The sequence below is a fragment of the Vulpes vulpes genome, chromosome 5 (assembly GCF_048418805.1).
Source record: "Vulpes vulpes isolate BD-2025 chromosome 5, VulVul3, whole genome shotgun sequence".
In the NCBI taxonomy this organism is placed as follows: Eukaryota; Metazoa; Chordata; class Mammalia; order Carnivora; family Canidae; genus Vulpes; species Vulpes vulpes.
The window spans coordinates 54,261,741-54,275,310 of record NC_132784.1 but is presented as its reverse complement, the minus strand read 5'-3'; the positions used below and the strand labels follow the sequence as shown (position 1 = coordinate 54,275,310).

At 47.4% G+C, this 13,570-nt stretch overlaps 2 protein-coding genes across 4 annotated transcripts in view; one reads left to right on the top strand and one right to left on the bottom strand.

Annotated features, from left to right (window-relative positions):
• Positions 1 to 10,936, top strand: part of LOC140599011 (uncharacterized) — a 42,587-nt gene extending 31,651 nt beyond the window's left edge. For both annotated transcript variants that reach the window (XR_012001588.1, XM_072758122.1), the window contains one exon: positions 9,077 to 10,936. The gene's annotated coding sequence lies outside the window, so the exon portion shown is untranslated. The remainder of the gene's footprint in view (positions 1 to 9,076) is intronic.
• CNDP1 (carnosine dipeptidase 1) overlaps positions 1 to 12,142 on the bottom strand; it is a 36,208-nt gene extending 24,066 nt beyond the window's left edge. Inside the window, exon 1 of one of the 2 annotated variants that reach the window (XM_025997754.2) lies at positions 11,877 to 12,142. In XM_025997754.2, coding sequence (XP_025853539.1) covers positions 11,877 to 11,900 — 24 coding nt within the window. In that variant the 5' untranslated portion in view covers positions 11,901 to 12,142. Of the gene's footprint in view, positions 1 to 1,288; positions 3,808 to 11,876 lie in introns of those variants that run through there. The other variant, XM_025997755.2, reaches the window with a different exon arrangement.
• Positions 12,143 to 13,570: the final 1,428 nt, after the last annotated feature.

Below are 13,570 nucleotides of genomic sequence, written 5' to 3'. Positions count from 1 at the left end.
TGATATCCTAAAAGGCGTTAGAAGTGCACACTTGAAATGGGTGAACCGTATGGCCTGTGAGTTCTAGCGCAATGCAGTTGGCACAAAAATAGCAGTCATACATCGAAGCCCTGTCCACAGAGGAAGTGAAGCAGCAGGTAAAAATACAATAAAAGGAGCCGGGCTCCTTCAGGAACAGATGAAGCAGTTGGCCCAGTAGATGGTGCCAGTGGGCCTCCCTGAGCGGGATCCCTTTGCCTTGCGTTCTGGTAGGAGTGCGGCTGGATCCAGCTCAGCTCTGTGGCTGCAGAGCCAGAAGCCAAAGGTTACAAATAAATTCTGAGGAAATGAGTCCTCTGACCCACAGTGGCAGGAAGATGGAGCTCTGGGCACCCGCGAAAAGCCCTTTGAAGTGGAGTAAGCTATTTTTTTCACAGCTGATACACCTAAATTAATACTTGAACTTTTATTATTCATTCATTGAATTTTCATGAAAACTTGCTGGATGCTCCTCTCTGATGAAAAATAAAAGGAGGAATTTGGTGAAGAAGAGGGTGCCACCGGCAAAGAAGGTAAAGGGTGACTGCAAGGACCCAGGATCTTTCCAGTCTCAGTGGGAACCACCTCCCTTCTCAGGCTGAGGACTGAGCTTCCAGAAAGACTCCCCCATCCCTGCATGGCAGACGGATGCAGGGACGGAGCACTGCTGTCCTTCGCCATCAGGCCCACGGACACTCACTCTGTGCACCAGCCCTTGGATCCGGGGTGGGACCCCGGGCGGCATGTCTGCCCCGCTCCAGAGTCCTTCATGTCCCTTTTCCTTCCTGTTTGTCTCCATGTGTTATAGTCACACTTGATCTTGAACTAATCACCCAAAAAAATCCTGCAGATTTAGAAGGTTGCCAGGGAACAGGAAGGTGAAGCGTGGGGTCATGGAGGCAGAACCTGTTTTCTCGGGGAAGCAGGTTGCCCAACCCCAGGCTAGGGGCGGCCCAGAGGAAACCTTGCTCTCTCCACAGGCTTCTGCTAACTCCAGCTGGTCGTTCTTTGATCTGGAACAAACTCCCAAGTGTCCCTGTGCTAAATCTTATTTTTAAACACTTTACCTCTTGAGATTTATCGATGTCATGCCCAGGTTTGTGATGTAAAGCACCCCCCAGCCCCAATCCAGCGCCACCTCCTCAGAGCCTCCCTACTGCCCTCCTGCCCCAGGCTGGTGCCCCAGCTTCCTCCCCATCCACCAAACCCTTTTTGGCCTGTAAGAAACTTCAAGGCCAGGTTGGACGTGCACACCGAGAATTCTACTCACCTAGTCTCCTGGGGAGGCCTGTGTCACAGTCCTACAGCACTTGCTCTGCCCGGTGGCTGCTTAGATGAATTTGTTAGGATTCACCTACTTTATCTCACCATGCCAGGGTTCAAAATAAAATCCCAAACCCAATCCCAGGCTTCTCTGGAGTCTTGTTAATTCCCCTGCAGGTGCTCAACTGAACCGGGTGATCCTGTAGAGATTAACGAGCTCTGGCAATGAGTCTGGAAGAACGAGCAAGCCCGGGGTGTGGCTTTCACAGGGAGCCTGGGTGAAGGAGAGGCTTGCAAGGAGCAGAACTCCCTGGAAAATCTCAAAGCCGTCAGTTTCTCCAGCAGAGACTGCCAGAAGCCAGGGGATGGAGGAGGAGCTGGGTGCGGTCACGGGGTGCAGGCGGCACAGGCCCACCCGTATGCCCTCCCGAGGCCCAGGCCCGAGGTCCTGCACGGCATCGGACCCTCCTCTGCCCTGGGCTCTGCACACAGTGCTCCATCCTGGGCCTGAGACCGCTGGTCCCATGATCGAGCTGTTGGGGACTGCAAGGTTCTCTCCCTCCCTCTGGTCTGCGCCCCACGTAGGCCTCAGGGAAGGAGAAAGCAGGCATTGTCCGCCTGCGACAGAAGGGACTCTTGGGGCCTATTGTATTCCCCACAGTCGCGGGCGGTCCTGGCCCAAACACCCGCACAGAGGGTCCTGCTCCGCGGCACTTCCGCAGCCTGCTGACCCCTGGCAGGGTGCCAGCTCCCAGCACCTGCAAGCAGGGCCCAGGCAGGCTGGGAGCAGAGGGGGGAGGAGAGGGGGGAGAGGCCCTACTGCCTCCCACGGTGTGCAGGTACCCCAGGTCACACCTGAGGGGCACCAGCCCCAACAGCAGCATCACGGCAGGAGCTGGATGGGAGCTTCTCAGAGGCCAGACTCCCCCTGGTTCTGCACCCAGACTGGGTTCGGCCTTCAGTCTGGGGGGGCAGGTCCCAAAGCATCAGTGGTCCTGCCCCCCGCTCCCAGGCCAACTTTGTGTCTCCGGGCCTCCAGGCTGTGCGTAGACGGGGGCCAGGGTTCTCCCGTTGAAGCTCACCTGACCGACTTTTCTACTTTTCAGGATGAATGGAAGCACCTGCAGGGTGACTGACGGATCTCAGGGCACGACAGAAATCAGGGTGCTGGCGGCAGCTGAACAGAGAAGCACCCGGAAGGCCCGGGGTGGGGGGGAGGAGGGAGACCCAGACCAGGCCCAGAAACGGGGCTGACCGGGGAGAGCGAGCGAGGTGCTCGGGGTGTCGGGAGTTGCTGGGCAGTTTGTCCAGAAACCTCTAGTAGCCTCCATACTCCTGAATGTCAGCCTGGAGCTCACAGAGAACTTGCTTTGACTTCAAAGCACAGGCTTTCCTCGTCTTCACGACCAGAGCCCAGGGCAGCGTGCAGGTTCCAGGCCTGGCCCCCCGAACACATCAGGCGTCTGCAGGCGGCCTGTGGTGCCCAACACAAAGTACGACAAATGAAAGTTCAGGTCTTTTGCCCATTTCATGATTGGATTGTTTGTTTCTTTGGTGTTGAGTTTAATAAGTTCTTTATAGATCTTGGAAACTAGCCCTTTATCTGATACGTCATTTGCAAATATCTTCTCCCATTCTGTAGGTTGTCTTTTAGTTTTGTTGACTGTATCCTTTGCTGTACAAAAGCTTCTCATCCTGATGAAGTCCCAATCGTTCATTTTTGCTTTTGTTTCTTTTGCCTTCGTGGATGTATCTTGCAAGAAGTTACCGTGGCTGAGTTCAAAAAGGGTGTTGCCTGTATTCTCCTCTAGGATTTTGATGGAATCTTGTCTCATATTTAGATCTTTCATCCATTTTGAGTTTATCTTTGAGTATGGTGAAATCTCACAGAGGAAGACATGGACATGGCCAACATGCACATGAGAAAATGCTCCGCATCACTTGCCATCAGGGAAATACAAATCAAAACCACAATGAGATACCACCTCACACCAGTGAGAATGGGGAAAATTAACAAGGCAGGAAACCACACATGTTGGAGAGGATGCGGAGAAAAGGGAACCCTCTTGCACTGTTGGTGGGAATGTGAACTGGTGCAGCCACTCTGGAAAACTGTGTGGAGGTTCCTCAAAGAGTTAAAAATAGACCTGCCCTACGACCCAGCAATTGCACTGTTGGGGATTTACCCCAAGATTCAGATGCAATGAAATGCTGGGACACTTGCACCCCAATGTTTCTAGCAGCAATGTCCACAATAGCCAAACTGTGGAAGGAGCCTCGGTGTCCATCGAAAGATGAATGGATAAAGAAGATGTGGTTTATGTATACAATGGAATATTCCTCAGCCATTAGAAACGACAAATACCCACCATTTGCTTCAACGTGGATGGAACTGGAGGGTATTATGCTGAGTGAAGTAAGTCAATTGGAGAAGGACAAACATTATATGGTCTAATTCATTTGGGGAATATAAATAATAGTGAAAGGGAATATAAGGGAAGGGAGAAGAAAAGGGTAGGAAATATCAGAAAGGGAGACAGAACATAAAGTCTCGTAACTCTGGGAAACGAACTAGGGGTGGTGGAAGGGGAGGAGGGCGGGGGGTGGGGGTGAATGGGTGACGGGCACTGAGGGGGACACTTGAAGGGATGAGCACTGGGTGTTATTCTGTATGTTGGCATATTGAACACCGATGAAAAATCAATTTATTTAAAAAATAAAAAAATAAAATAAAATTTATTTCAAAAAAAAAATGAAAGTTCAGGAACAAGGGGAGCCCTGAGGAGCCGGCAGGAGTTTCTCCGTCCTGTATATTAGTTCCCTAGGGCTACTGGAACAAGTGCCACTGACGGGGTGGCTCAGAGCCGCAGAGCGGATCCTCTCACAGCTCTGCAGTGGGAAGTTAGGACCACGCTCCCTCAGAGGGCTCTAGGGGAGGCCTTCCTTGCCTCTTCTCCAGGAGCGAGTGAGCTGTGAGAGAGTGGGGCTAGCTGCCATCCTGGGGAGCCCAGTTCACCATCCTGGGGGCTCAGCTCATCATCCTGGGGAGCCTGGTTCACCATCCTGGGGGCCCAGCTCCCCATCCTGGGGGGGGGGTCCCGACTCACAGCTGCAAGGTTCTGATCTGCACACCAGCTCCACCCACCTCCATCTGGGTGTGTCTCTGTGCCCTCTCTCTTCTCAGAGGGACACTGGCAGTGGCTCTAGGGTCCACCCCACTCCAGTAGGACCCCATTTTAACTGATTACATCTGCAAAGACCCCACTTGCAAATAAGGTCCCATTTGGAGGTTCCAGGTGGACATGCATTTTGACCCAGTACAACCTGCTCTTTATTTTCTCATGATTTCCTACTCTGTTCTGTGTTCACTTAATAATGATCTGACTTGCTTGGACATAAGTTGTATAAGGGCCAGGACCTTTGGAGATAAGGATCTCCATATCCCCGCGTGCCTGTCACAGAATAAGACCCCAGCCAACACTGAGGGAGCGATTACAGGCACAGATCTGAAGGATACTGGGACTTTCACTGACGCCACTACTATCTCAACACCGCATGGAAAAAAGCAAAACCTGTCCACTGATAAGACCATTTCAGCTGTGACATGAACAAGGGAAGTGTAAATACAAGTTTGGGCTGATTTCATTCCCTCCCAGCAATCTCAAGAGTCTCCAGGGTTTCCTGAAAACCCACCAATGGATTTGCTCATCGTTCTGCATGAGGCCCTCCTTCCTTGTCCATAATCCACAGCCTCGCAACCCTCAGTTCTGTGCCCGCACAGTGCACACCAGCTGCTGCAGCTGAATGGGGAGGCCCTCTGGGTGCCGGGGCATCTACAACCAGCACCTCTCATGCAGGGGGATCATCGCTGCCGACTGCCTGCTCCCCTTCTCCCCGAAGGGATTTTGGATTTTCTCTTACTCCTCAGTGTTCTCGGCCTCACTGTGATGTGTCAGACATATTTCCATGTCTTGCTCAATCCTCAGCATCCTTTAGCAAACTGAAGACTACTCATTAGTCCCTTTCTGTGGCCAGTTATGCATTTACCTGAACCATAGAGTTTTTCCAATTACTAATATCCATTTTCAGGACTTCCAACTGGTTGTGTTTCATATCTGTCTGTTCCTGGCTCATATGGGCCTTCTACATGTGATCACCAATCTCTTGAATTTAAACATACATCATTTGCATCCATTTTAAACATGTCCTATTTGCGTTTCAGAGGATATAAACTCGCTTCTCAGTTAATTTGTGGGCTTTCTTACTGTGAATTTATATTCTTTGGGATCTTCACCTGCAGACTCTACATGAATGACAGCTGTTTTATTCTCCTTCATGATTATTTCTGCCTAGGACTGATAAGGTTGCCTCCACCTGGCACTTCAGGATCCCTGGTCTAGGATCAGGTTTTAAGCTGGTGGCTTAGCATTCCCAAACTGTGCAGTGAGGCTGGGATGTGTCACCAGCAGGGAGACCCACCAGTCCCTCGGTTTCTGCAATGGCAGTGGCCCTGGCTGCCCTCTGTGCGGGGCACTATTGGACCTATGACTCTGTGGGAGTCTCATTTCCAGAGGCCATGGCCTGTTTCGGACCCAAAGTCCCGCAAAGCAGCAGCTTCAGCCCCAGATCACCTCTGTAGGTTTGGTTCTGTTTTTGTTCAGTAGGGATATTTATTATGTTTCTGAGTCTATGTGTTTTTTAAAAAGATTTTATTTATTTATTCATGAGAGATACAGAGAGAGAGAGAGAGAGAGAGAGAGAGAAAGAGAGAGAGAGAGAGAGAGGCAGAGACACAGGCAGAGGGAGAAGCAGGCTCCATGCCAGGAGCCCAACGTGGGACTTGATCCAGAGTCTCCAAGATCATGCCCTGGGCCGAAGGCGGTGCTAAACCGCTGAGCCACCTGGGATGCCCCTGAGTCTATGTGTTTTTAATTAAAAATTTAGAGCACATGTAATTGGGGTATTTGGAGTGGATGGGAGAGTTCAAGAGTGAACTCAATGAATCTTGATCAGAAGTCCCTACAGTGATTGCCTCCTGAAAGGCAAGGGCTCCCCAGCCTGGCCCAGTGCAAGCCTCAGTGAACAGTGTCCACACACAGACGCACAGGAAACATGCCTCACTGCACACTTTCCCAAGTCCAGGGGTTGGGCAGGATTAGCATGAAGAAGAACTCCCTGAAAGGCTGTGAGCTGCAATTACTATGCCTTAAAAGACATAAACGTCCATGTCCCAGATACCCACAGCCTCCAAGACCAGGACAGGGGATAGAGTAATAACTGTGGGCCCAGCACTGTGAGTCCAGGATCTAAACCAAGGGCTAGGTCAGTAGGGTCTGGGCTCTAGGTCACTGCCCCACCCAGTGCTCCTGCAGAGACCGTTGACTGCACACAGTACAGGGTGTGCAGTTTGGTAACAGGATGCCACCCACAATATCAGTATGGCGACTCCGGGAGCCCGGGGTGCTGGGGTTGCTCATCATCCTACAATCCTTGGGAGGTTCCACCTGTGCACACTCCCTCTGGCTTCTTTCCTTTCACAAGCTCCTCACTCCTTCAGGGTGTTCTGTACCCCATTCCTTCAGGGGTAGACAGGGAATAGCATCCCCAACTTTGTGTGCCAGTGGCTGCCCAAGCTGAGTGTGGTCCTTCTCAGGGGCATCAAGCATAGTCGGAAAAGGTGCCTCTGTTCCAACAAGAGCACTTCTGAATGGGGAGGATTGTAATCACTTGAAAGAGCAGTTGAGATATGGGGCACTTGAGGAATTACAGGGGCCAGCAGAGAGAAGTGCTCTGGGGACGAGTCCCTTGCACCCACTGTATGGGAATTGCCTATCGTTCTGTGCACAGGGCTGGGAGGGGTGCAGTGGGGCTTACTTGCTCCTGCTGCAGCATTTCTTATCTGCCCCGAATTAGTGAGACTACAACAGCTGGTCCAGGCTCTCCATCCGTAAGTAATCCACCCGCCTGCCCCTTTAGGCAGGAGCTCTGTGTGGGTGCCCTGAGAGTCCAAGAGGACTGGCACATCCTACCTCCATTCTCCTCCCAGATAAACCCACACAGTGCTTAGGTTTTATAAAATACATCTGCTTCAAAAGTTCCCAAAATCTTATACTAAGTTAAATTATGTATACTCATTAAATATCCAGACCATTTCTAAATAAGATAAAATACTGATACAATTTATAAACATGTTTTAAATATGAGTTTATCTACTTTTGGCTTCTTATTACAGAGAGATAAGGTATATGAATCTATTGGTAAACATATTCCTTTGCTACATTGAAAATAAATTGTACTGTGAGGAAGCACAGGCCTGTAGAAATTATGATGATGTATTCATAAAGTTGCTAATTTACTACAGACTATGCATGTAACAACCAGCTTACAACTGCTTACCTCCTCATGTTCACTAGCTATCAAAGTTACAAAGGTTAAGAATTCTAATCCATGCATATAAGTGAAACTGCTAAGAATAACTAGGGTAAAGAAATAAACTCTGTTTACAAAATACACAAGGAAAGTAAGGTGTGCTTTTGATAAGAAAAAGTATATAAGGTGTGAAGATATGTTCTTACTCAAAGAAGAGTGATTTTGTCCTAGTTAGGGGTTATCTAAAAGTTGTTTCAAAATCTAAAAACCAGGAGAATAAAAAATAGAAATGAAACAAGTATCAAAAGTTGGGGGGAAAAAAGAAAATCTTATGTTGTGTGGTGAAACTGGTGAAAATTAAATGAATTTATTACAAGTTTTTCTAAAAGAGCTTCCATATCAACAGTATAGTGGTGCCTATGTAACACTAGAATTTAATAATCTTTCTCTATTAAAAGGACAATACTTTTTTGGATTATTGTAAAAGACTGTTTTTCACATGTTGACTAATCTGCCCAGAAAATAAAGACTATGTGCCTTATTAAAATAACTTCCTGTTCTTTACGTTGCTTAATCAGGTCCTTGATTACTTAAGAAAGTCGAATCTTCTCAGTATTAAAAGAACTAAAGTTTGGGGGGTTATTATCTTTTTCCAAACTATGCAACTTCCTGATTTGCCCTTGAAAATTTGAAGTTATCACTCTGGTTAAATAGATAATCAAGTATTACTTCACAGTGACCTTTGATAATATTTAACCAAGTTTTAAACCTTTGGATGTTTTTGACAACTTCCAAAAGTCAAATTTTAAATGAAGTCTTTTTGACCTATAACTAGTTTTGGGCTTTTTAAGAGGATCCCTGGAAAAATCTCAAAGATTTGGGAGTGATATTAAACTATGTATAATTAGGCCTATCTGATATGTTAAATTACATAAAAAGCATGAACAAGGGCAGCCCAGGTGGCTCAGTGGTTTAGAGCCACCTTCAGCCCAGGGCCTGATCTTAGGGTCCCGGAATCAAGTCCCACATGAGGCTCCCTGCATGGAGCCTGCTTCTCCCTCTGCCTGTGTCTCTGCCTCTCTCTCTTTCTCTGTGTCTCTCATGAATAAATAAATAAAATCTTAAAAATAAAAAAGCATTATCAAACAAAAGTGATGTTTAACCTTCTTTAGGTTATATTTGTATGGTTACTAATATAAGTATTTAAAATACTCTATAAAATTTCTAGAAATCTGTCCATGTTTGTACTGTACTTATAATCCATCATAATCCCAATGTTTATTTTTAAATGCTGTGTGCCTCAGAAATAAACAAATTTCTTTGTCAATTCCATCATTTCAAAATGAACTTTCAATACATCTTTAACCATGGTTATTTTTCTGTCTTTGTCATTAGCATTACTGCCTCATTCTGATTCTTTTCCCAGAATATCTGTAATCAGCTGCAGCAAGAATGCTCCATGCTGGCATCACTAGAAGAGCTCCATGACCCTGCCACTGGGCTGAGCAAGGATTTCCAGAAAAAGAAAGAGCTGACGTGGTCACAAAACTTCTAACCAGAATCGAGCAAAACAAAAAGTTAACTACAGGGGACTAAGCGACCTGTTGAGGATGATTATCATTTTTTAAAAAACTTTTTGTTTGAAGTATTGCCAGTTCCTTTAGGATTAAGGAAACCCTTTTCCCTTTTCTTTTCCTAAACTATCTTTAACTTATAGTAATCTGATAAATCATTTCTGTAAACAGAATTGAAATATTTATGTTTTTCTCCTTGCCTGATCCCTCCAGAATTTGTAAATTCTTATTGAGTGCTCTTATTTTCATGGCAATATAATTCATGTGCGTGTGTGTGTGCGTGTGTGTGTGTGTGTGTATAGGCAAATGCATTCACTAAATAGGAATCTTTCTTCCTTTGAGAGAATATAATTTAAAACATTAATTGCTAAGGTCTTGACTGGATTGTCATATTTGAGAATGATGTGCATAGAATCAGATATGACCAGTTTAAAGGAACTAAAGTTGATTTTATCAAACCAATAAAGCCCCCACAAAACCAGCCTGGTCCCTTGCTTATAGGGTTACGGTTAAAATAGACTCTTAAATAGCAGTTGCCAGAAGGAAGTGGGGGATGGGTGAAATAGATAAAAGGGATTAGGAGGTACAAACCAGTTACAAAATAAATAACTGACAGATGCAAAGTACAGCCTAGGAAATAGAGTCAATACTACAGTAATAACATTTTTTTGGTGACTTTGCTATTGCAGTGAGCACTGAGTAATGTCTAGGCTTGTTTAATCATTACGTTTTGTACTTGAAAATAACACTGTATGTTAATTATAATTCAATAACAAATAATTAGTTTAAAATATATATTGGGGAGCCTCAAGAAGAGAGGCATTCACCCAAATCTGTAGGTACTGCAGGAGAAGAATGGTGGCAAGTCCTTGGCTTGAGTTCCTGGTCTAGAGAGACTTTAAAAGTCTAATCAGAGATTCTTTATTGAAAGTTCTGGCAAAGCAAACTTAAAAAGAACCTATACAACCAATCACTACTCTTGCTGCACTTAGGTAAACGCCCAGGTCCAGTGTAATGCGAGTAGACTTACGTTAGCAACAAATAAATTCTACTGTGTTTATGTCTGATAGAAATGGAGGTGGCGGTGAAGACAATAGCATGTTTCGGTGAAGAACTGTAGTGCACCTGTTATCAGGTCCTAGCCCTAGTCACCGTCCCTGAGGTTTTGTTATTCACCTATAGACCAGACTGGGTCCCAGATTCTTTTTGTTTCCTCCAATAACTGGCTACAACTCTCCATATGAATATTCGCATTTTTCTTCCACCCTTCTGACTTACAATCACTAAGAACTAAAACTACTTCCCTTTTCCTCAAAGCGCTACAAACTTCAGAGAAATCATCGCAGTGGTTCATGTGCAGGCACCATTTCCTGCCTGCTGCTACATGAGCCATGCAAGAAGTTCACTAGAACACCCGGCGCCACCACCAGCGTCACTCCAATTGCAAAGCTGGAATTCATCAGAATCACACCTACTGCACCATCTAAAGATGCTCCAAGGGGATCCTTGGGTGGCTCAGCTGTTTGGCACCTGCCTTTGGCCCAGGGTTGTGATCCTGGAGTCCTGGGGTTGAGTTCCACGTTGAGCTCCTTGCATGGGGCCTGCTTCTCCCTCTGCTTGTGTTCCTGCCTCTCTCTCTTCTTTCTCTGTGTCTCTCATGAATACATGAATAAAATCTTTAAAAAATAAATAAAATAAAGATGCTCCAAACCTAACATCCAGAAAAATCTTCTCAACTGATCGCCCTCTAGACTCAAAAACAGAGTTTGGAGTTTGTTCTGATCATAAACTTTTATTTTTGTCCCCTCAGAAATGCTTCTTGTTAAGTAGCTGACTGCCTGCACCATAGGGAGCCCTAAAAGAGATCCAAGCAGATGAATCTTCCTCAGGGCCAGAGGTAGGGATCAGGGAATCGGGAAGTCATCGTTAAGGGTACAAGATTTCTTTCACGAGGTCATGAAAATATCCTAAAATCAACGCGGTGATGTATATCTGCGTATCTGTGAGTTTTAGTATGTAAAACTAAACTCATTGAATAACACACTTAAAACTAAGTGTGTTACTAAAATTAATTGAACAACACACTTAAACTGCAGATTCCTGGGCCCCTACTCCAAAACTATGCACATGAACTTTGGGGGCCGGGGGAGAGTTCAGGGTTTAGTGAGAAAGGCAGCAAATTGCACCTGAATGTGTAGGAGTCTCCACACCTTCTATCTTCTATCACTTCTTCTAAGTGATACCTCACCTTCTGCATTCAATAGCTAGAGTTTCTGCTCTGTGGTTTTATTATGAATATTACCTTTTGAGGAAGAAAAAATGAGTATGGAGAAGTACCCTGTCATCTGTCCTAGCTTGCCCCACCTGGAGCAGGCTCTGGGGGCTCAACCGAGGCCACATCTGGTTCCAGCACTCACCGGGCACAACCACATGCTAGGCACTGCATAAGCTACTGGAAAATCTTCCAAAGACCACCTCCCTCAGAGGAGACAGCGAGCACCTAAGAACGTTTCCAGTGGTGCATCTCAAGGGCCACACGAGCATCCGCTCTGCTGACCTGGCACACTGCTACAGCACACATGCTCCCTAGGCAAACGAAGTCTAGTCTAGCGTCTGGTCCCCCAGCCTCTGAGTGTGGGAGGGGCTACTCACCATTCTTCCAAGTTTGGGATCCATTGGGCTGGAGTTCTGTGGCCCCTAGGAATTCCCTGGACCTCAAAGGAAAGGGGAAGAGAAGGTCTCATAGAGGCCTTCAGCTGGCCACCTTAGCTGTCTCTCCGCGAACTGCTGGTCTGTGCTTCCATTCCTGCCCCCGGGAGGAGGACGGGGCTGGTATAGTAGACCTATTCACACTGGGAAAACAAAGATGCTTCAGATATTCATTCAGTTGGAAGGCAGAGGAAGAAACAATGCATCTCGTATGCACAGATGATGGGATGAGGTAGTGGCCGGGAAGTCATCTGATGTTCCTGAAGGCCATCGGGGTGGCTCAGGCAGTGGGTGACATAACAGGTGCTTCACTGGGTATATGTGGGGGTATGTGTGGTGGTGACCCTTGAGAGGAGGTAAGCGTACATGCCCAAGGCCACAGGAGCACAGCCTGTTACCTTGAACAGGTGGCAGAGCCTGTGCTCTGTTGTTGCAGGCCCCTGTGACCGATGCTGCATGTGAGCTACGTCAGCCTCACGAGCGCTGCTCAGGCTGCTGCAAGGACATCCCACAGACTGGGGCCTGAAACAACAGAAACCTGGTGCTGGAAGTTCGGGAGGCTGGTAGCAGGAGATGAAGGTGTCAGGCATGAGTGGTTCCTTCTAAGGGCTGTGAAGGGGAGCCTCCTCTGGGCCTCCCTCTCTTTGCCTTCTGCTGGTTGCTGGCTGGTTGGCATCCCTTGTCTTGCAAACACACCACCCAACCTCTTCCTTAATCCTCACACACCCTTGTCCCCCTCTGTGTCTGTGCCCAAGTGTCCACCTTCCGTGAGGACATCGGTCATCTTGGGTCGGGGTCCGCCCTACTCCAGAATGGCCTCCTCATAATTAATTGCATCTGCAAAGTTCCTATTTCCTGCTATGGTCACCTTCTGAGATACCGGGAGTTAGGACTTCAATGTACAATTTTTGGGCTGTCTCCAAATCACCTAGAGAGATCTCTCAAAGCACGCCAGGTGGTGAATCTGGATCTCCGAGGATTACTGTGGGCAGGGTGGCCCCTGATCTCTTCCATGTGCATGTTGGGGCTACAGGACCATCTCCATCAAGCATCCGGACAGTCCACACTGTTCCCTCTCCAGTAGGCTTTACCCATGACCACCTGCTACTCCAAGGAACTTCTCTTCTTCCTAAATGACTTTTCAAGGTGAGCATGGAGGCAGCTTCTCCACAAAGACCATTTCAAATAACACAGGTCAGCAGAATTCTGCAAACCCTCTTTGTATGCATCGTTCCATACAGGGACCATTGTCTTACACCAGAGAGTAACAGGTTCTCCCAAACTCAGGTGATGGATGCTGCTGGCCACAGACCCGAAGGGAAGGGCTGTACCAGGCTTCACTGAGAGCCCGAGTTGGCCCACATTGCGTGTTGATGGGAAGCAGTGCAAAGGAAAAGACAGGAAGGCGTGAACACCATTCAGTTAGGGTTACTTCCTAGCCCCACACAGCACACTCCCTGATGCCACAGAGGCTGCCGCAGATGTTAACATTTTCTCTGAATGGGACGCCTGGGTGGCTCAGTGGTTGGGGATCTGCCTTCGGCTCAGGGTGTGATCCTGGAGTCCTGGGACCAAGTCCCACATCAGGCTCCCTGGATGGAGCCTGCTTCTCTCTCTGCCTGAATCTCTGCCTCTGT